Genomic DNA, 23,484 nt, shown 5'->3' with positions numbered 1-23,484 from the left:
TCTCAGAGCTGCAGGCACTAATGGCAGTGGAACCTTTCCTCATTTTCCATCAAGACAGAGTCTCTCTATGAACTAATCCTTCCTTCATGCCTAAGGTGGTTTCCAGTGTGTCTTTAAATCAAACCATGCACTTACCCACCTTCTTCCCAATCCACAGAACAAAGGAGAAAGACTTCTGCATTCCTTGGACATTCACAGGCAACTTTGATAATACTTGGATAAAACTAAGGTTTACAGAAAATCTGACCAGCTCTTTGTATGCTATGCTACAGCTTCACAAGGGAACAAACAATTTCCAAATGGATAGGACATTGCATTAGTTTTTGCTATACCCATCATGGAAAACCAGTTCCTGCTACCATTAGGCCCATTCTACCAGGGCAACAGCTACATCTACAGCCTTCCTCAGGGGGGTTCCAACCAAGGAGATTTTGGAAGCTGCAACTTGGAGTTCAGTACGCACCTTTACCAAACACCATCATTTACCACTTTACTCTAAGACTAGGGCTGGCTTCGCCACTGCAGTTCTGCAGGTCCTTCTAGCCTCATCTAACCCTCTATGACTCCTCCACCCATCCTTAGCTTTGGGATTCTACCCAAGTGTGATGACTGCAGCAGGGTAACACTATGAACATAGTACAGTTTTGTACCTACCATAAATGTAGATGTTAGAGTGTTCACCCTGCTGCAGTCCAGGTTACCCTCCCTCCATCCCCTCTGATTTAACTGGCTAAATCTCTACAATACCTTCCTGATGTATTTGCTTATAGCTGGAGGGATTTTGTGTTTGTGCTAAAATTTCTTAAATTGGTACTAATTACTGACCACCTTTTTGGGGGCATATGACATCTGGGGCAAGAAAAACTGAAGAAAATGGCGTCTGATGCATTATTTATACCCCTGACGCACTGACGCCAGGGAAGAAGCGACAGCAACAGACGCCAGACCAAGACTTTGGTATTCCGGCAGACTGCGGGACCACCTGACGACAGGATAACCCAAGTGTGATGACTGCAGCAGAGTGAACACTCTAACATCTACTTTTATGGTAGGTACAAAACTATACTTTCTGTTTGAACAAACTTTTTTGAAAACCAGTGCCTCTACAAGTGCGCACTACAGAACTAAACCTACACCAAAGCATAAACAAGACTCTCTAATATGTTCCTAAACAAGCATATTTCCAGCTTGTGAAATTGCCGTGATAGATCTAAGTACTGCTATGGCTACTTTATGGCTAGTCTTGATGTCTGGATGGATAGACAGATGTTTGCACAAGGCTTATGTATGGTCCAGCTCAGTTTGGGAGGTAAGCTCTATTAAGCGCTTGGCAAGGGCAGCAAGAACTTTTAATGTTTGCCTATTTAAAGGAGTTTATGGCTAGGTATCTGATGGTTCCAATGATTTCTTGCTTAGTATTATTCCTGTGTTCCCATTTTTCCTTAAATACTTTATGAAATTTGGAAGGTGATAACTAAGTACACTACCTGAAGGTTAGCAAAAAATTAAGAGGAAGGTGAACTGACTCGAGAAGCCATGCTCCTTTTGCTAGAGTTCCTTGTTACAGGCATGATAGAAATTAAGATTTTTGTCTTGCAAATTCTGAGTACAGTAGCAATGTTTAGCTTGCTTGTGATCTTTGTTCTCATTCATATATATTCTTTGTGTAGGTGAGGGTTAGAAACTTAAGTGTTAAAATTTGAGTACTACATTTTTTAAGAACTTTAAGCTTTAATTATTGGTTGTGCTGATGAATAAAGCCTAATAATTGGAAGAAAGATTGTAGGTAAAATTTTTGCTCATCAATTTCCTCCTTGTAGCCTGAGGAAAAGGCCCGGTTGCGTGAAGCCTTGGAGGACGCACGGGACAAGGCCAGACGCCGATCACTGGGGAACATAAAGTTTATTGGAGAGTTGTTCAAACTGAAGATGCTGACAGAGCCTATTATGCATGACTGTATTGTGAAGCTGCTAAAAAACCATGATGAGGAATCCCTTGAGTGCTTATGCAGGCTGCTTACTACAATTGGCAAGGATCTGGACTTTGAAAAAGCTAAGGTAATTTGCAACATTCTTACTCTGCAGTAAGATGCAGTGTTATTTTTTCTGTACTCTCCAACTGACACTTTTTTTAACATTATAGCTTTATCCCCTTCACTATTTTAATATGCGATATATCAGTTGCGTGGCAACCCACATTGGATTGAGCCATCTGGTTTTGTGTTCTGCACAATGCTTTGAAGCTGTTTGGTGTGCTCCAGTTCCACATTAGAATTTTTTATGGTCTAAATGCATAGATAGTGGTTTGATCCGAGAAACATTTGTGCATTCATAAATTGATAGTACTGAAATTCATTTGTTGGGACATGGCACATACATTTTTATTGGGGGATATGATGTAACAGTAACTTTCCACAGTATATTGTACCTTCTGTGATTTAAAAGAAAAAAAAATGCAGTTTCTTCCCTTTTTTTTGAAGCAGTACTTCCAAAGTCTACTTAATAGATGTTATGTGATCCTATCTCGCCTACATTCTGAATGATGGGTTCGGAGCCGATCCCTCGGCTCCGACTCGGCACGCTTATGCCAAAGAGCGAAGTCTCTTATTGGCTGAGCTTACTATATCCCAGGATGCACCACCAACAGTCCCCCAGATCTCGTTTGCCGCTTAACTGCAAGGACGTGGTCTCGAGCTGGCTGGGCTGAGTAGCTTTTATTACTACTTTTTCTGTCAGTTTTTGTGCTTGTATTTCACAAAAGCCGTTTTAACGGCTATTGCTATTGCTATTGCTGTGTTCGATTGAGTACTGGACTTATTGTGTGTGATTGGGTAGAGTTTGTTTTGGCGCCCCTTTCAATCCAGGGCCTTTTCGGTTAAACTCTATAACTGAACCTTTTTCTGTGTTAAAGTTCCCGGTTTGTACACCTAAGGTTGTGTTTACACAGTTTCTGTAAGCCTTCGGGTTTTTTTGTCTAACCGATTCTACAGTGGTTAAATTTCCTGTCAGGAATTGTTAACATTATGTCTCAAGCCCCTAGGCCTTCGGGCTTTAAAAAATGTACTAAATGTGCTTTTAAGATGTCTGTTACTGATGACCATCTACTTTGTGTTTATTGTTTAGGGGCTAAGCACTTGCAGGAGTCATGCAGCGTATGTCACGCTTTTTCCTCTAGGGTCCTCCAGGAGAGGAAAAATAAATTAATTCTTAAAGGGTTGATTAAACCCTCTTTTGAAGAAGCCTTGTCTTCCGCTCCGACTCCTGCCAAAAAGAAAAGGGCTTGGCTCCGACCAGTCCGTCGGATCCGACTGCCAAGAGACCTAGGCAGGCCTCTCCTTCGGCTCCAAAGACTTCGGAGCCGAGGTCGGAACGGTCTGCCTCGATGCCTCCAGTATCGACTCCTCGTGTTTCGGAGCCGATGGCTGGGGCATCGAGAGGCGGGTCACCTTCGTCGGCTCCACTGCTCTCGGAGCCGACAAGGGTCACCCGCTCAGACACTTCCTCCTCGGCGCCGAAGTCTACCTCGGCACCGATGGAATCTGGTGTGTGTGTTTCCTCGGCGCCGATTCTCATCGAGTCGCCTCGAGCCGGTCCCCTAGTCCCTTGGGGCCGAGGGAGAGGTCTTCGAACCCGCTCTGTTTCCTCTCGGTCTTGAGAATGTCGGATTCTGATATAGACAGGGTGCTCCAAAGACTTTTCCAGTCCCCAGTCTTCCAAAATTTGTTTCGCTCCGACCCAGTTGGCTTCGGAGCCGATGGCCATGACCCATCCCATTGCTATTCCTCCTCCGACTGCTTCGGCTCCGGAGCAGGTGCTCTTGGAGCCGGTGGAGATCTCAGGGTCGGCTCCGACCCTTACTCCAACCCGGGCCATCGGGTCCGAGTTTGGTACGCGGACTTCTTCGGCTGGACCCGAGGGTGATGTTTCGGGACCGATGCTGGTTCCGAGCCTCCTCTCGGTGCTCGCTGGGACTTCCGTCTACTATCATGGCCCCGGAGACTGGACGCTCCCAGGATTCTGGAGGTCCGGCTTTCAGAGCCATGAGGAGTGCCTTGGCCAAATCCTCGTCGGCCATCTCTCCGGTTTTACCAGCACCTTCCCTGGGCGTGGAGACTGGGTCTTTGGTAGTTCCCTGTCTGTGGCCAGCGGAGCCCCGAGGCCTGAGGTTACCCCAGTGGGGTTCCCTCTTCCTGAGGGTTTTCGGAGTCATCTCCAGAGGAACCCCAAGGAAGAGATCGCAAGAGGAAGCACGTGGACTCCCCGAGTCTATCACATCGGACACGGATATGGATGATGCAGAGGGTCCCTAAGTCGTCCTCTGATGATGTCTCCTTTGCAGACATCTTAGAGATCCTCAAACAACGAGGCGGCTGGATGTCCAAACCCCTCTGCGGACGAATCAGTGCTCCTCAAGGCCTTTGGGGCTCAGCCCTCCGCCTCCTGGGTGTCTCCGCCCTTGACGAGCTTCTGGATTTAGTTTGTCAAGGGCGTGGAACACCGGATACTGTGGAACCAGTCCCTTCTCGTCCAAACAAATTCTTATCTGCTCCCCGCGAGAAGGAGTTCCTTACTAAAGGCGTGGCTGTAGATGCCATGGTGGTGGCATCTGCTACACAGCAGGACGTGGCAGAGGCTTCAACGTCCATCCATCCTCCTAATAAGGAGTCTAGGAGTATGGATAGGTACGGAAGCGCACCCTGACTTCAGCGGCCTTTACCTTAAGGTCTCTGAATTATTTGGCACATTTTACTAGGCTTCAGAGGGATCTGGTCAAGGAGTTGTCAGACTCCCTCTCGGTAACCTACCTGAGCAGCTAGCCCAGTCCGTTAGCTCTCAGTTGGCTATCCTGACGCCAATTGCTAACTCGTCCATGAGGCTCATATCCTATGCGGCAAGGGGCGGTAGAGCGGCAGGCACAGGCGTGGCTCACGAGACAGGCCTGGCTCCGCTTGTGTCAGTTCGGAGGCCTTCAAGTCTTCCTTCGCCGACGCTCCCTTTGATGGGTCCTCATTGTTTGGACCCAAGGTGAAAGACACCCTTACCGCTGTGAGCAAGAGGGAAAACGTTATCTGCCGTAGGGGCCCGTTATTCCACTCCCTTCGGCCTTACCCCAAGGCCAAAGGAGGGGGAAAATGTGGTTCCGGAAATCTCGCAAGTTTTTCTCCCAACAGCAGGAGGATTCCCGTCCAGAGGCAGAGGGCGGGAAATTTTTCAGGGAGACGCCGTCCCAGAGGCGTGCAGAGGGCCCCGCAATTCTGGAGACCGCGAGTCCTTTCGTGGCTCTTCAGCCTCCCACACGACATGAGGGATTGCCCGGCTGTGCTGCTCCGGAGCCAGTCGGGTGTCGTTTTGCCAAGCACCTAAAAGCCTGGGAGTCAATCACTCAGGACAGATGGGTGCTTCGGATAATTGCCGGAGGTTACACCATCCCATTCAAATTCTCACCCCCTCCGTCCAAGAGAATCCCGGACCCACCACCCAGTCAAAGGGAAATAGCAGCCGCAGAAGCTTCAAAGCTGCTACAAAAGGAGTCATCCAACCGGTCCCCACAGACCAAATCGGATCAGGAAATTACTCCAGGTTCTTTTAGTGCCAAAAGACAGGGGACCTGAGACCAATATTGATCTCAGCAGACTGAACCTATCCGTTTAAATCCAAATTCGAATGGTCACGTTGCAATCCATTCTCCCGTTGTTGGAGAAGGATGTTTGGATGTGCTCCATAGACCTCAAGGACGCCTATTATCACATACCGATACATCAGGCGTCCAGGAGGTATCTGCACTTCAGCCTGGGAGCCAGTCATTACCAATTTTGTGCTCTGCCCTTTGGTCTCACCACAGCCCCCAGGGTGTTCACCAAGTGTTTGGCAGTAGTGACGGCTCACCTGAGGAGCCTTGGATTCCAAGTGTTTCCCTATCTCGACGACTGGCTCCTGACTGCCACCACCAGGCATCTACTTATGGACAACCTCAAAGCCACCGTCTCCTGGGTGTTTCCTGGGGATTACATTCAATTGGTCAAAGTCTGTCTTGCTGCCCTCTCAGCGCATAAAGTTTATAGGAGCAGAGATAGACTCAAGATTGATGCGTGTCTTTCTTCCGGCCGACAGGATCCGAACCTTACAGGGCCAAGTTCAAGCTCTGATCTCGAGATCCAAAGCCCCAGCCAGGATGGTCCTACAGGTTCTAGGCTCAATGTCTGCCACGGTACTTTTAGTTCCTCTAGCAAGGTTACACATGAGGATTCTTCAGTGGCTCTTATCAACTCAGTGGTCCTTTCAAGATCTCCCCCTCAATCATCACATCATGATTACGGAAATATGCAAAAGGGACCTGCGCTGGTGGCTTCAGACATCCAACTTGGATCAGGGCAAACCCTTTGTTCTCCCCCCTCCAGCGGTTACCCTGACGACAGATGCCTCCCAGATAGGGTGGGGGGGGCATTGTCTGGGCAGGCTAGTTCAGGGCTCCTGGCTTCCGGACAAGCTCTTCTCCACATCAACGTGTTGGAGATGAGGGCTGTACTTCTATCCCTACAGGCCTTACACAAGTTCCTTCCTCAGGGTATCATCGCCATCCACACAGACAACATGTTGGTGGTTTGGTATCTGAACAAACAAGGAGGGACCAGATCGTATCCCCTTTGCAGAGAGGCCATGAGAGTGTGGGAATGGGCTGTAGCTACCAACCGCTTCTTGGTAGCGACCCACATCCCGGCAAAGTCAAATGTATTGGCGGACAAATTAAGCAGGACAATTCTCTCTCCTCACGAATGGTCTCTAAACCGCACAGTAGCAGCCCAGGTTTTCAAGAAATGGGGGACGCCGTGCTGCGACCTATTTGCGACTCCACAAAACACCAAGTGCCAAAGGTTCTTCTCCTTGATTCCACATCAGGAAGTACCGGCCATGGATGCTCTAGCTCAACCCTGGCCAACAGGGTTGCTTTATGCTTTTCCTCCAATCCCACTCCTTCCCAAAGTCATTCAAAAGCTTCTCAGCTAAGGTCTTCAATGATTCTGATTGCCCCATACTGGCCTCGTCAGATATGGTTTCCTTACCTGAAAAAGCATGCGGTGGACGATCCGTGGACCTTAGACCTGATCCCGGATTTGCTAATCCATCAGTCGGGACATTGGCATCAGTCCCTTCAATCTCTGAAATTGACAGCTTGGCTCCTCCACTTCCGACCTTAGTCAGAAGCCACACACTAGACCCGAAGTTGTTCACATTTTGTCTTCGCCCATAAACCCACCACTAACAAATTGTACCTCAGTAAGTGGAAGAGGTTTGCTATCTGGGCTCAACTCAAGGGCTTAGACCCTATCACTGCTCCTGTCCCAGAGGTTTTGAAATTCTTAACATCCCTATTTAATCAGGGATCTTCTGTCTCAACTATTAAAGTTCAACTAGCTGCTATCTCTAAATTCCATGAATCCATGGATCCTCCTTTGATGAGCAGCAGGCTATGCAAAACATTCATTAAAGGTGCGAGTCTGTTAAGACCACCAGTATTTCATCCTGCACCTCCGTGGGATCTTGATTTAGTGCTTCGCATTAACATCTCCCCTTTGAACCGGCTGCTACTTGCGAATTAAAATATCTGTCATGGAAAACGGCATTCTTAGTGGCTATTACTTCAGCAAGAAGAGTCTCAGAGCTTCAAGCCCTGTCTATTAAACCACCATATCTCATTTTCCACAAAGATAGAGTATCTCTTAGGCCTAATCCATCCTTTGTCCCAAAGGTCTGCTCTAGTTTCTGTCTTCAACAATCTCTAGAACTACCAGTTTTCTTTCCAAAATTCTCTAATGAGGCAGAATACACTCTCCATAAATTGGATGTTCACAGGCAATTACGCTTCTATTTAGACAGGACCCAGCAACTTCGTAAGTCAGACCAGTTGTTTGTGTCCTTCTCAGATAATAAATTGGGCCAAACCATCACAAAAGCTACAATCTCAAAATGGATCAGAGATTGCATAACTCAGGCCTATTCTTCTTCAAATAAGCAACTTAGATCATCTATCAAAGCTCATTCTACCAGAGCTATGGCTACTTCTATAGCTTTTCATTCCAAGCTCGCTATTTCGAAATTTGTGCTGCGGCTACTTGGTCCAACCCGCACACTTTCATTTCCCACTACAAATTGGATGTGGCATCTAAAGGACGAGCTTCATTTGGTTCCACGGTACTCAGGAGTGTTTTCCAGTGAGCCACCCAGGATTCAGGTGCTAGGACGCTGTCCCATCATTCAGAATGTAGGCGAGATAGGATCACATAACATCTTTTAGTTATGTACTCACCATAACTTCAGATGTTTGGGATCCATCTCGCCTACATTCCTGATACCCACCCTCCTTCCCCTGCCTTGCAGATCAGAAGAGATAGAACGGTTTTGAGCTCCACTGTTTTTATCTTGTTTCATCTGACGATGTTATATAAGCAGGGTATGCATGTGTGCATGTATGCGGACAAACTAGATCTGGGGGACTGTTGGTGGTGCATCCTGGGATATAGTAAGCTCAGCCAATAAGAGACTTCGCTCTTTGGCATAAGCGTGCCGAGTCGGAGCCGAGGGATCGGCTCCGAACCCATCATTCAGAATGTAGGCGAGATGGATCCCAAACATCTGAAGTTATGGTGAGTACATAACTAAAAGTTTATAAACTGTGGGTACATTTGTACATTTATATACAAGTGTGTGAATCATGTCTGAGTTGCACACAGTGTTGCCCTGCTCTTTGTAAAACTAATGTTCATGTGGAGCAGTTTTATTACTGTTACTGGTCTTGGTTCCCTGTTGCTGTACTGACTCTTGGGATGCCTTTCTTGGAGCCTAAGGCTAGTTGGAATACCTGAGATCTTACACTCACCCTTGGTTTGATTGACACCCTGCCCTTCAGACAGGACGTCAGTGATGCCAGCCTCATCTGTTCTTTTCCATTTGGATATTGTTCCTGTTTTTCTTCTAGGGAATTATCCTTGTAGGTGTCAGAAAAATCAATTCTAGGGTGTAGGAAGCAAAGTCTTTACAGGAAATGTTAATGTCCTATTCTCATGCTGCAGTGTTCTTACTGTGGGATCCTCTGCCTCAGGCGACCCGAGTGTCTGCTCCTATACACCTGTTTGCTGCTAGTGTGTGGGGCGTCACACGTAGGACCCTAAACCGGTGGCCTTAAATGTGATGTCTGCATGCACAGACCTCAGAACTTTACTGCCACAGTTGAACGTCTGATCAAGTGCTTCACTTCTCTCCTTCAAGATGTCTAAGGCTACGTACCCCATTGGGGAATTTTCTAATTTTTTGCTTGGTCTTGGTTTCTTAGTCGGTTCTTAGCCGATGTTCTCTAAGAAATGCAAATGCAGATGTCAAATCCTGCATAAAGACTTGACTGTTGTGTATTCTGTCTAGGCCGGGAACACTGTCATACCTCCTGTGCAGTCTCCCAGTCTTTTGTCCTCAAAACACTCAAGTCATCTGGCCGCTCTTGATTTGTTTTTGTAGAGTCAGAGATTAAAAATGCTAGCATTAAGAATGGATCCGGAGTCAGCCGCCTAGCTGGAACCACCAGGAAAAAAGGCCATAGTTTCAAGGCCTACCACCTTTGTCCTCTTGTTGGACTGCCCGCCAATGACCGATGTAGGGGTTGAGGGATGTCCACTAGAGCTTTCGACTTTGCATCTACCTTCGAGAAAGCCGCTTCCGAAGTACGAGCTGGCATGTCCACAGAGGATATTCTGATTCTACCAAAGTCGCAGGCTCTGCCAGATGACTGTTTTTGACCCAGGACTCCAATCCCTCCACTGTAGGGCACACCCCTGAAGCTAGGCCCACAGCTTTTTCTAAAGCAACTCCCTTACGGACAAAACATTTATCTGCTTCTTCAGAGGCACAACCAGACTGGCAGTCTTTCACTCAGTCTTTGATGCAGGCCTTCATGGCCCTCCTCCCACTATACCTGTACTTATTCCAAGCCCTGCCTCAGCTACTTCTATCTTTCCTTCCGTTACTCAAGAAGCCTAATCCTCTTTGAGTCTGTCACATACTTATCCCAAATAGCCTCTCTTTTGAAATACTCCTGCCCTGTTGAGGATCCTAGAGAAGGGAGACTGTCTCCAGAGGACATTAGGTTTGAAGAAGCTATAAAAAAAATTGAGTATTTTAAGTGTGGTACTACCCAGATGACAGAAACCCAAAAAGGTATTTTTGAGCTGCTGCAGGTGGAATCACCCTGTTAATCAGGCATCCCACTGGAAAACCCTGACTCTCAACCACCTTCTCCCAAGAGACCTTATTTTACAAGGTACTGTCGACTGAATTTCTACTGAAGGCCCCCTTGGCAGAACTCACAGTGATAGCTGTAGCCCCAGACAAACAGTCTAGACTTTTAATCCTTCCTCGTCACTCTTACCTTTGGACAAGGATAGCTAGCTAATGGACAGGCTAGGCAAGAAGATGCACACTTCTTCCACCCTAGCTTTTAAGGCTCTAAATTACCAAACCCATATGGTAAAATGCCCTGGATTTGGTATCCCAAGCTACCACCCTACTATCCTCCTTGACTGATTCTCCTAATAAGGCAGATATAGCATCGAACTGTCCCTGGCATCTCAAGGTGCTAGGCACTTAGATGCATTTATGGTGCAGCAGAGGTCTCTGCTAGGTCTGCTGCATCTGCTTTGCAGTTGCTCATGGCTTAGACTACATTCACTGCCAGAAGACTTGCAATCCAGCATTCTGGATGCTCCACTAGACCATAACCTTCTGTTTGGGAAACGGTCTGCAGAGCTGTTTAAGAACCTACAGGAGAAGAGCAAGGAAAACTGCTGCATGTCTCCCTAGTACCAAAATATTGCAGGAATTGCCCTGCAAAAACTACCCATGTCAGGAGAGCCCCCACTGCCGCTCCAACTGCCAGACATAGGAAAGGAAAAAAGAATCAATCTTCTCCCAGGACAGCCCCTTCACAGCCCTTTCAGGAGAAAAATAATGCACGACTGCCTAGATCACCACCACCTCTCATCACGCCTCTCTTACTATATTGGCCCTTCTGGAAAGAAGTCGCCTCAGACCATTGGATTCTGGCAAGAGTAGAAGGAGGATATTTTCTCTTTGGAGGAAAAACAAAGACCTCTGGGCATTTCCTTCCCACCCACGTTATTCAGGATCGTGTTAAACAGGGGACCATAGAATCTGATGTCCTTCAAGGATGCATCTGCAGTCCTTACAAATGGGTTGTCCTGTCGTCAGGCAGCCCTTCGGTCGGCCGGATTCCAAAGTCTGGGTCTGGCCTCGGCTGATGTCGCACTTCACCCGACGTCATAGCTGCAGTTCTTCGGGTATAAAGGCATCAGCCGACGCCATTTTCCCCAGTCTTTCTTGCCGCGTGGCGCCCGAAGCAGAAGCTGTTGGCAAGTGACGGTCGGTCAGAACCAGAGATTACTACTACCGAAGACTTCTAAAAAGCTAAGTACCCCGTTGGGGACTCTTTCTTGCCTCAGCCGATGTCAGAAAAAGTGAATAACTGTTTAACTTTTGGGAAACAAATACCTCATAAAGATTTCCACTCTTACTGCTTACCTTGCTTAGGCCCAGACCACGACGTAGCAGCTTGTCTAGCCTGTGCTTCTTTCAACCGACGGACGCTTAGACATCGGTCGGAATTTGCTGAAGAGTTTTTCGGCTCTGCTTTTGCTTGCATTATGCCGACGGATACTCCGACTACGCAAATTTCTAAAAAGCGCAAGGAAAAGGACCGACACTCGCTGTCCGCGGTTTCTGCCGAAAGCTTGCCTCCTACCGAGGCCTCTTCCAGCTTGGCAGAATCTGCTACTGAAATCCCACCCGCTCTTGCAGGCTCACAGGATTTATCTGATACTATCCCTTTGGATATTTCTACCCCTGCACGTGGAGCTGCTAGGCCACCTGCATCCATGTCGATTAAGGCCTTTGCCAGGGCTAAAGCAGCAAAAACTACCAAAACAGTGCCTACTAAGACCCCCTCTCACAGGCCTAGCTCTAGTTCACAAATGCTTAGTCTAGCAGAGGATCTCATTTCTTTGATCCGGGGATCCCAACCACATCCAGACAGGGCCTCTCACCCACTTCCAGAGAAGAGGACTAGAGTAGAGCCCCCTGAGCCAGTTTCTTCAGATGACTCCTCTGATGAATCAGATAATTCAAACCCTCCAGAGGGCCCCTTTTCTCCTTATGAGGACTCGGATGCAGAAGAATCCATTCCTTCTGCCTCTCCGCCTGAGGAATTTTCTTTTGGGGAAACCTTGTATGCTATGAGGGAACAATTTGTGGCAGGGCCAGGATTTTTCAGACTCTAGGAAAAGGCTTAGAACCTTTTTGCATTTACCACAGCATAGGCCTTTAGCCATTCCTCCAGTACTTACTGTTGTGGATGATGCATTTAATGATGCTTGCACTGCTCCTGATTCTCTTCCTCCGGCCCCTGCTAAGCCCGACAGGTACTACAGGGTTCCGGACACACATTATCATTTGTATAAGGCCCCTTTTGCAGATCCCGAAACTATCTCCCAGGGACCCAAGGCTGTAGCAGCTACCTCTGCCAAAAAAACCTTCCCCTCTGAAAGGGAATCTAGGGCCTTAGAGAGATGGGGTAAAAAAGTTTACACTTCTGCTACTCTTTCAGCTAGGGCCTTGAACTGTCAATTCCACATGATTCAGTATCAGGAATTTGTTAGACCAGTTAACTAAAAAGCTGTCCTCGGATGAACCATTAGACAAAAAATCTGTACAGGAAATGGTACATAACATTCAGCAGGTCAGTAATCATTCTTTAAAATGCGGCTATGATGCACTGGAGGCTTCCTTTAGATCAGCCATGACTGGCACAGTGATCAGAAGACATGCATGGTTAAAAGAGCAGTCCTTACCAGACCATGTTAAATCAAAGCTCCTAGATGCTCCCATGGATAAGCTCAATTTGTTTGGTTCCCCTGCACAGCAGTTGCTGAAGAAGGTGGAAGAGAAAGCAAAATCTGTCCAGACAGTCAAGGATTTCTTGCAGGTCCAGCCTCCAAGGTTTAGCAGGAACTGGCCTTCCAAGAATTGGTCCTTTCCAGACACCTCCAGAGCTCCGAGAGGCAGGAATAGGAGCTCAAGAGGCAGGGGTCAATCCAGAGGTGCCTACAGGGGACGTCAGTGGCAGGCTAACAACCAGCGAGGTACAGCCACAGATCCAGCCACCACCACTTCCACAGGACAATCACAGTGACTTGGCACTGGCATCGCCTACCAGGGAACAACTACAAGCACCCTTAGGCGGAAAGCTAGTCTTATTTTCAGTAAACTGGCATTACATCACAGGAGACAAATGGATTTTACAGACAATAGACCAAGGTTACAGGTTTCACTTCCATACTCTACCAAGGAAGAGAGGAATGCCAAACCTACCTCCAAATCAGAAGAGAGAAGCTCTAGAACAAATAAATTGCTTTCTAAGGATGAGAACTGTAGAAAGGGTACCATCTGTGGAACAAGGGCAAGGATTTTACTCCAGACTCTTCCTGGTACCAAGAAAAGAAAACCAATGGAGACCTATTCTCGACCTGTCCGCTTTAAACACATACCTCATTGTTCCAAAATTCAAAATGCTGACCCTACAGCAGCTTCTTCCCATGTTGGGCAAGGAGTCTTGGCTGGTAACTCTAGATCTCAAGGAGGCATACCTGCACGTCCCCATACGACCAAATTGCAGAAGATACCTCTGATTTCTTGCAGGATCAGAGCATTATCAATTCTCAGCATTGCCCTTTGGCTTATCTACTGCGCCCAGAGTATTCATGAAATGCCTGGCATCAGTAATTGCTCATTGCAGGCTCCAGGGAATTCAAATTTACCCTTACCTGGACTGCCTGTTACAAGCGGACAACAAAAACAAATTAACAAAAGATTTGGAAAGGGTCATTCATCTACTACAAGCCCTGGGATACACAGTCAATATAAAAAAGTCAAGGCTGATACCATCCGAAAGGATAACCTTCTTGGGTGCAGATCTGGACACATCAAAACAAATGGCATTCCTGACAGTAGAAAAACAAGAGCAACTCCCTCTGTACTTCATGGCATTAACAAAGCAGAACCAGCTAACAGCAAGAAAAGTCCTGCAAGCCCTGGGTTACATGGCATCCTGCATAATATTGATTCCACATGCCAGACTACATATGAGGAAGTTACAGTGGTACCTAAGGAATTTATGGTCTCAGCACAAACACAGGCTAGAAACCCAAATTCCAATAATTCCATGCCTGAAGCAAGAATTCCAATGGTGGGCTCAGGCCTGTCAATCAAAGGACTGCCCTTCCACAACACTCAACCAAGCCAGACCATCACAACAAACGCCTCAGACCTCGGTTGGGGGGCACACATGCTGGACAAGTGCATACAAGGCTTATGGACTCAAGACCAGCTGCACCTACACATAAATCAAAAGGAAATGCTGGCAGTAAAACTGGCAATTCAGACATTCAGACCATTTCTTCGACAGGGTCAACTGCTGATAAGGACGGACAACACCACAGTTATGTGGTACATCAACAAACAGGGAGGCACACATTCATACCCTCTATGCCGGATGGCAATGGACCTCTGGAATGTGGCCCTGAGCTTCAACATTCAGTTACAAGCAATTTTGTGCCAGGAAAAGAAAATATACTAGCAGACATCCTAAGCAGAACTACCACGGATGCCCACGAATGGATGCTGCATCCGGACATCTTCAAAACCATTACAGGGAAATGGGGACTACCAGAAATAGACTTATTTGCATCCCCACACAATCACCAACTGAAAAAATTCTGCTCAAGGACGTACCACCCACTTGCTTGGAAAGTGGACTCCCTATCTTTCAGTTGGAAAAACCTGACAGCATATGCATTCCCACCTCTTCCTTTGATGCACAAGGTGCTATTGAAGATCAAAGAAGACCGTCCAAGGATCATCTTGATAGCTCCAGACTGGCCAAGGCAACACTGGTACCCATTACTGAGGAGTGTGTCTCTGGAACAAATATGGCCTCTGCCCCTAGTTCCCTTGCTGTTAACACAGAACAACTTCAAAACCCTACATCCAAACCTGAAAACTCTGCAGCTGGCTGCCTGGAACATTGCGTAAGACCAAATAACCCAGATTTATCTCAAAGGGTTAAAGACATTATCTTGGAGGCTCGCAGACCCTCAAGAAAAAATTATTCAGCAAAATGGAAAAGATATCTCATTTGGAGTACTGCAAAAGGAGAGAATGTGTCACTGGTAAACATAGCTAACATCCTGGAATACTTGGCAGAGCTCTTCCGCAATGGCCTGTCCTATTCTTCCATTAAGATTCATGCATCCGCTATTTCAGCAGAATACAACTTGGATCCTCCAGTCTTCTCACATCCTCTGCTCAGGCAGTTTCTGAGAGGAATTAAAAATGTAAAACCACCTAGGAAGCCACCATTGCCAGCATGGGACTTGAACTTTGTGCTAGAAAAGTTGACACTTCCCCCTTTCGAACCAGCAGCAACAGCAGAATTACAGTACTTATCATGGAAAACTGCTTTCCTGCTGGCAATCACCTCAGCAAGAAGGGTCTCTGAACTACAGGCATTAATGGCAGTGCAACCCTTCCTGATCTTCCATCAAGATAGTGTCCATGAGAACAAATCCTACATTTATGCCTAAGGTGGTATCCAGAGTGTCTTTAAATCAGGCTATCCACCTACCTACATTCTTCCCCAACCCACAGAACAGGGGAGAAAGACTCTTGCATACCTTGGATGTACATAGACAATTACGCTACTACCTGGACAGGACCAAGTCCAATAGAAAAACTGACAAGCTTCTGGTAGCATATGCAACAGGAAAGGAATGAAAACCAATTTCAAAACAGACAATCTCCAAATGGATAGGAAATTGCATTAGATTTTGTTACTCCTACCATGGAAAGAAAACTCCAGAGAACATCAGGCCTCACTCCACAAGGGCTACAGCCACTACCACAACTTTCTTACGAGGAGTGGCTACCAAGGACATTATAGAGGCTGCTACTTGGACCTCCGTGCATACATTTGCCAAGCATTACAATTTACCTTTATACTCTAGATCCCGAGCAGGTTTTGCCACTGCTGTTTTGCAAGGGATCCTAACTACACCATAATCTCTCCTTTTTCCTCCTCCCCTAGTTTAGCTATGGTATTCTACCCATTTGTAAGGACTGCAGATGCATCCTTGAAGGACATAGTACAGTTTTGTACCTACCATAAATGTAGATGTCCGATAGGAATGCATCTGCAGTCAGGATTACCCACCCACCTTCCCCTCTGTGGTACTCCTAGGGTATTTGCCATCCTTCAGCTAGCTTGGGGGGGATCCATTATGGTGTATTTGTTTGTATATATGTACATACATGCTTATTTTATGTTTGCTCTCTACTATTTGGAAACTTTGGCATTTATCCAAATTTAGCCATCCAAGAGGGCACCTGGCATCTGGGGCAAGAAACACTGAGGAAAATGGCGTCTGCTGATGCCTTTATACCCGAAAAACTGCAGCGATGACGTCGGGTGAAGTGCGACACCAGCCGAAGCCAGACCCAGACTTTGGAATCCGGCCGACCGAAGGGCTGCCTGACGACAGGACTACCCATTTGTAAGGACTGCAGATGCATTCCTATCGGACATCTACATTTATGGTAGGTACAAAACTGTACTTTCTCTCCCTCCGGCTCCTGCCAAACCTGATAGGTACTACAGGGTCCCGGATTCTCATCTACACCTGTAAAAGGCCCACACTGCAGACCCAGAAATGCTTTCCCAGGGCCCAAAAGGGGTTGCAGCTGCCACTGCTAAAAATCCTCTACCTTCTGAAAGGGAGTCTAGAGCTTTAGAGAGATGGGGAAAGAAAGTTTATACTTCTGCAACTCTTTCCATGAGGGCATTAAATTTTCAATTTCATATGATTTAGTACCAAGAGTATTTGTTAGATTAATTGTATAAGAAGCTTTCCTCCTCTGAACCCCTTGACCGTAAACCACTTCAGGATCTGGTACATAACTCACAGCAGGTTAGCAACCATTTTTTGCAGTGTGGTTATGATGCGCTGGAAGCTTCATGTAGGTCGGCTATGACAGGGGCAGTTATACGTAGGCATGCCTGGTTGAAGGAACAATCTCTACCAGACCATGTTAAAGCTAAGCTCCTGGATGCTCCAATGGAAAAACAAAACTTATTTGGTTCCACGGCTCAGGAGGTCTTAAAGAAGTTTGAAGAAAAGGCAAAATCTGTGCAAACAGTCAAGGACTTTCTGCAGGTACAACCACCGAGATTCAGCAGAAATTGGCCTACTAAGAATTGGTCCTTTCCGGACTCGGACAGATCCCAACGAGGCAGGAACAGGCGTGCCAGAGGTAGAGGGCAAGCTAGAGGCTCCTACAGAGGCAGTCAGTGGCAGCCTCCCAACCAGAGAGGTAGTGCAGGAACAACAACAACTGCTACACCAGGACAGACTCAATGACTTTATTTTTGACTCCGCCGACCAGGGCTCAATTAGAAGCACCATTGGGCGGAAAGCTTTCTTTATTTTCAAAAAATTGGTATTACATTACAAGGGACTCATGGAGACTGCAAATAATAGACAAAGGATACAGGTTCCATTTCCACACATTGCCAAAAAGAAAAGTAATGCCAGACTTGCCACCAAATCAGAGGGCAGAGGCTTTGAAGCAAATCACCAAATTGATACAAATGAAAGCCATAGAAAAGGTACCCCTTTCAGAACAAGGCCAAGGATTTTATTCCAGATTATTCCTTGTTCCAAGGAAAGAAAATCAATGGAGGCCTATTCTCGACCTGTCCGCACTGAATACTTACCTCATTGTGCCAAAATTCAAGATGCTGACCCTACAGCAGCTTCTTCCCATGCTGGGCAAGGAGTCTTGGCTGGTGACTCTAGATCTCAAGGAGGCATACCTGCATGTCCCTATTCGACAAAGTTGCAGAAGACACCTCAGATTTCTTGCAGGATCAGAGCATTATCAATTCTCAGCATTGCCCTTTGGCTTATCAACTGCGCCCAGAGTATTCACGAAATGCCTGGCATCAGTAATTGCACACTGCAGAATTCCGGGGATTCAAATCTACCCAAATCTGGACGACTGCCTTATACAAGCTGACAACAAGGAAAATTTGTTAAAGGACTTGGACTATGCCATCCACCTATTACAGGCCTTGGGATACAGTCAACATCCAAAAATCAAGACTTGTTCCATCCCAAAGAATAACCTTTTTGGGTGCAGATCTAGACACAGCCACCCAAATGGCCTTCCTCACAGAAGAAAAACAAAAACAACTTCCGGATTACTTCAAGAATCTGACAAAACAAACTCAGCTGACTGCAAGGAAAATCCTGCAGGCCCTGGGTTACATGGCATCCTGCATATTTCTAATTCCACAAGCCAGGCTGCATATGAGGAAATTGCAATGGTACCTAAGGAGTGTATGGACTCAGCACAGTCACAGCTTAGAAACTTTGATCCCACTCATCCCTTGTCTTCAAAAGGAATTCCTGTGGTTGGCTCAAGCCTGCCAGTCCAACAGAGGGTTGCCTTTTAACAAACCAAAAGCAAACCAAACCATCACCACGGACGCTTCAGACCGAGGTTGGGGAGCACACATGGAGGACAAATGTATCCAAGGGCTATGGTCTCAAGGACAGCTGCGCATGCACATAAACCAAAAGGAAATGCTGGCAGTGATACACGCAATCGAGGCCTTCAAACCTTTCCTTCATCAGGGCCACCTGCTAATAAGGACAGACAACACCACAGTTATGTGGTACATAAACAAGCAAGGAGGCACGCATTCCTACCCTCTATGCAGACTGGCCATGAATCTATGGGAGCTTTGCTTGAAACTCAATATACAACTACAGTCCCAGTTCGTGCCAGGGAAAGACAATACTCTGGCAGACAGCTTAAGCAGAACTACCATGGATGCACACGAATGGATGCTGCACCCAGACATCATCTTACTCGTAACACAATCATGGGGGAGGCCGGAGATGGATCTGTTCGCCTCACCCCACAATCCTCAACTGAAGACTTTTTGCTCAAGGACATACCACCCACAAGCATGGAAGGTGGACTCTTTCTTTCAGCTGGAAAGCTCGAAAAGTCTGTGATTTCCCACCACTCCCATTAATGTCCAAGGTTTTACTGAAGATCAGGGCAGAACAGCCAAGAGTGAATTCTGATAGCTCCAGACTGGGCAAGGCAGCACTGGTACCCACTGTTGAAGAGCATGTCACAGACGAAACCGTGGCCTCTCCCCCTATGGCCACTTCTTCTGCCGCAGAACAATTTCAAGATCCTGCATCCCAACCTAAAAACCTTGCAGCTAACTGCCTGGAGAATACCATGATTCCTCCTCAGAATAGCTTATCCCAGAGAGTAAAGGACATCATTATGGAAGCTCGCCGTCCTTCCACAAGGAAGGCATACTCAGCAAAATGGAAAAGATTTCTCATTTGGAACACAACAAAAGGCCTAGATGTGACAGTGATGAGCATGACACATATACTGGAATACTTAGCAGAATTGTTCCACAATGGCCTGTCTTATTCTTCCATTAAGATACATGCCTCAGCAATTTCAGCAGAATGCAATGTAAATCCACCTGTCTTCTCGCATCCTCTCAAGACAATTTCTCAGGGGAATCAAAAACTTCAATCCTCCAAGGAAACCACCTTTACCTACTTGGGACCTTAACTTTGTGCTGGAGAAACGAACACTTCCTCCCTTTGAACCAGCAGCATCGGCGGATCTACAGTTTTTGTCTTGGAAAACTGCATTCCTTCTGGCCATAACTTCAGCAAGAAGAGTATCTGAGTTACAAGCTTTAATGGCAGTGCAGCCTTTTCTTATTTTTCATCGACAGAGTTTCATTGAGAGCCAATCCTACTTTTATGCCAAAGGTGGTATCTAGGGTATCCTTGAACCAAGCAATTCACTTGCCTACATTCTTCCCAAATCCACAAAATAAAGGGGAGAAACTTCTACACACTCTGGATATACATAGACAATTACGCTATTTGGACAGAACTAAATGTTACAGAAAGACTGACCAACTGTTTGTAGCATATGCTGCTGGGGCACAAGGAAAAGCAATTTCCAAACAGACAATTTCAAAATGGATAGGAAATTGCATTCGCTTTTGTTACTCCTTTCATGGAAAGACTGTTCCTGTAAACATTAGGCCTCATTCCACGAGAGCCACAGCCACCACTACAGCCTTCCTAAGAGGGGTGGCTACCAAGGACATTTTAGAAGCTGCTACATGGAGCTCCGTGCATACATTTGCCAAGCATTACAATTTACCTTTATACTCAAGATCCAGAGCAGGTTTTGCTACAGCAGTCCTGCAGGGTATCTTAACTACACCATCATTTTCTTAGTACCTCCACCCCCAGATTGGCTATGGTATTCTACCCATATGTTATGACTGCAGATGCATCCTTGAAGGACATAGTACAGTTTTGTACCTACCATAAATGTAGATGTCCGATAGGTATGCATTTGCAGTCAGGTTTACCCTCCCTCCTTCCCCTCTGTGGTATTCCTAGGGTGCTTACCCCTCCATTAGCTAGCTGGGGAATCTGTTATGGTGTATTTGTTTGTATGTGTGTGTGTGTATATATATATATATATATATATATATATATATATATATATGTATATATTTTTGCAATATGTTTGGAATTTTTTGGAATTTTATCCAAATTTAGCCTTCATAGAGGGCACCTGGCATCTGGGGCAAGAAAAACTGAGGAAAATGGCGTCGGCTGATGCTTTTATACCCCAGGCGCTCTGATGTCGGGGAAAGTGCGACGTCAGCCGAGGCCAGACCCAGACTTTGGAATCCGGCCGACCGAAGGGCTGCCTGAGGCAGGACAACCCATATGTTATGACTGCAGATGCATACCTATCGGACATCTACATTTATGGTAGGTACAAAACTGTACTTTCCAATGACTTCCCCCTGCCTGTACCAAGCACATCTCCTGGCAGCACCCTTAGGGGGAAAATTAGCACTTTTCTCAAAATTGGCATATTTTAACCCAGGACAAGTGGGTTCTAAACATAGTGTCACAAGACTACAAGTTCTGTTTCCATACCCTGCCAAAGGCAAACGGCTGGCCAAATCTGCCAAAAAATCAATGGGTAGAGACACAAAAACAAGTCTCATCCCTCATGGACATGGTGCCATTCAACAAGTACCAGAGTAAGAGCCGGGACAAGGATTTTACTCAAGACTGTTCTTGGTACCCAGAAAGGACAAGGCCTGGAGACCAATACTGGACCTATCTATTCTGAGCACATTCCTGGATATAACAAAATTCAAAATGTTGACTTTGCAGCAACTTCTGCCCATGCTGGGCAAGAACGCTTGGCTTGTGACTTTAGACCGAAAAGAAGCATACCTGCATGTCCCAATCAGACAATCATGCGGAAGATACCTCAGATTCAAGGCTAGCTCAATGCATTACCAGTTCTCTGCACTGCCCTTTGGCGTATCTACTGCACCCAGGGTCTTTACAAAGTGCCTGGCACCAGTAATTGCATTCTGCAGACAGAGGGATACAAATATATCCTTACTTGGACAACTGTCTAATTCAAGCAGAGAAAAAGTTCATTCTTCTACAGCATCTGGCGTTTGTGAAAAGACTTCTAACATGCCTTTAGGGTACACAGTGAACGAAAATAAATCAAAACTAGTACCCTCTCAAGAGATAATATTCCTGGGTGCAAGCTTAAATACAACTGCCCAGTTGGCTTATCTCACACCAGACGAAGGCAACTGACTACCTATTTCAAAATGTTGGCAACAAGGGCGCAGTTATCTGCAAGAAAAATTCTGCAGGCTTTGGGCTTCATGGCATCCCGCAACCTACTAATTCCATATGCAAGACTGCATATGAGGAAACTTCAATGGTACCTAAAAAGTGTTTAGACCTAACATTGCCACAGCCTGGAGACTGATTACTTTCATTCCCTGCCTGCAACAGGAGTTAAGATGGTGGGCAAAGGTTTGTCACCAGAACAAGGGGCAGCCGTTCACATTACCCCCAATCAGGCAGACATTAACAACGGATGCATCAGATTATGCTTGGGGGGCCCACATGGCAGGAAGATGCATTCGGGGCACATGGTCCTCAAACCAAATGCGAGCTGTTAAAAATGCCTCGACAGCCTTCAAGGACCTACTTCATCCGGGACAACAACTGATACAGACTAGACCACGGTCATGTGGTATATAAACAAGCAGGGGGGCACACATTCTTACCCCTCTTTGCAGACTAGCCATGACTTTGTCGGACACAGCATTGACTTACCACCTACATCTACAGGCACAATTCTTGCCAGGAAAGGAAAATACTCTGGCAGACGAACTAAGCGGAAACCTCGTGGATCCCCACGAGTGGCAGCTGGATCCACGAGTCTTCAGCATAACAAGAAGATGGGGATTGCCCGGACATAGATCTATTTGCCTCCCCTCACAACTACCAACTAAAAAGACTGTGCACAAGAACTTATCACAGACAAGCATGGTAAATGGACGCCCTATCAGTATATACCTTTCCTCCATGGCCACTCCTCCCCAAGGTATTCCTAAAGGTCCGACAGGACAAGCCAAAGATTATACTGATTGCCCCAGACTGGCTCCGCCAGTACTGGTATCCAATCCTAAGGAACTTGTCTCAATGCCCAGCTTGGACCTTACTTCAGATACCCCATCTACTGTCCCAGCAAAACCATCAGGTCCTGCACAGCTAACTCAGGACTTTAAACCTGGCAGCATGGCAGATAATGTAATCGTACAAAACACACTTCTCAGTAACGCTGTGATGCATGTCATTTTGAAGCCAGAAGGCCTAGTACTAGAAATCTTACACTGGAAAATGGAAGAGATTTTGTGCTTGGAACCAGGCACAAAGAAGTAATACAGCTGTACCAAATATTCCTCAGATTCTGCAATACTTAACTGAGATGCTGGACAAAGGCCTATCTTTCAACAGTTAGTTCATGCCGCTGCCATTTCGGCTCATTACAATACAGAGCCACCAATCTTTTCTCATCCTTTATTAAAGCAGTACCTCAGAGGAGCCAAAAATTTTAAGGCCTCCAAGGAGATCACCAATACCTGCATGGGACCTCAACTATGTCTTGGAAAAACTCACCCTGCCTCCTTTTGAGCCAGCGGCTACTGCTGTTGTAAAGATTTTATCTTGGAAAACAGCTCTGCTCCTAGCAATAACTTCTGCAAGACGAGTTTCAGAGCTACAGCCTAGGCACTCATGGCTGTGGAACCTTTTATCATGTTTTATCCAGACAGGGTTTCTCTAAGGACATACCCGACATTTTATGCCTAAAGTGGTGTCCAGTCTGTCTCTTAACCAAACTATGCATCTGCCAA

The 23,484-nt window shown here is 46.4% G+C and overlaps 1 protein-coding gene across 1 annotated transcript in view; it reads left to right on the top strand.

The window, feature by feature from the left end:
* The window catches only part of LOC122801252 (eukaryotic translation initiation factor 4 gamma 1-like), a 2,968,223-nt gene that overhangs the window by 1,755,634 nt on the left and 1,189,105 nt on the right, over positions 1 to 23,484 (top strand). The window contains exon 16 of the mRNA XM_044070804.1: positions 1,821 to 2,057. Coding sequence (XP_043926739.1) covers positions 1,821 to 2,057 — 237 coding nt within the window. The remainder of the gene's footprint in view (positions 1 to 1,820; positions 2,058 to 23,484) is intronic.

This window comes from Protopterus annectens, chromosome 4.part1, assembly GCF_019279795.1.
Source record: "Protopterus annectens isolate FY-2018-M chromosome 4.part1, PAN1.0, whole genome shotgun sequence".
Taxonomy (NCBI): Eukaryota; Metazoa; Chordata; order Ceratodontiformes; family Protopteridae; genus Protopterus; species Protopterus annectens.
The sequence above is the reverse complement of the archived record's forward strand: the minus strand, read 5'-3'. Positions and strand labels throughout refer to the sequence as shown.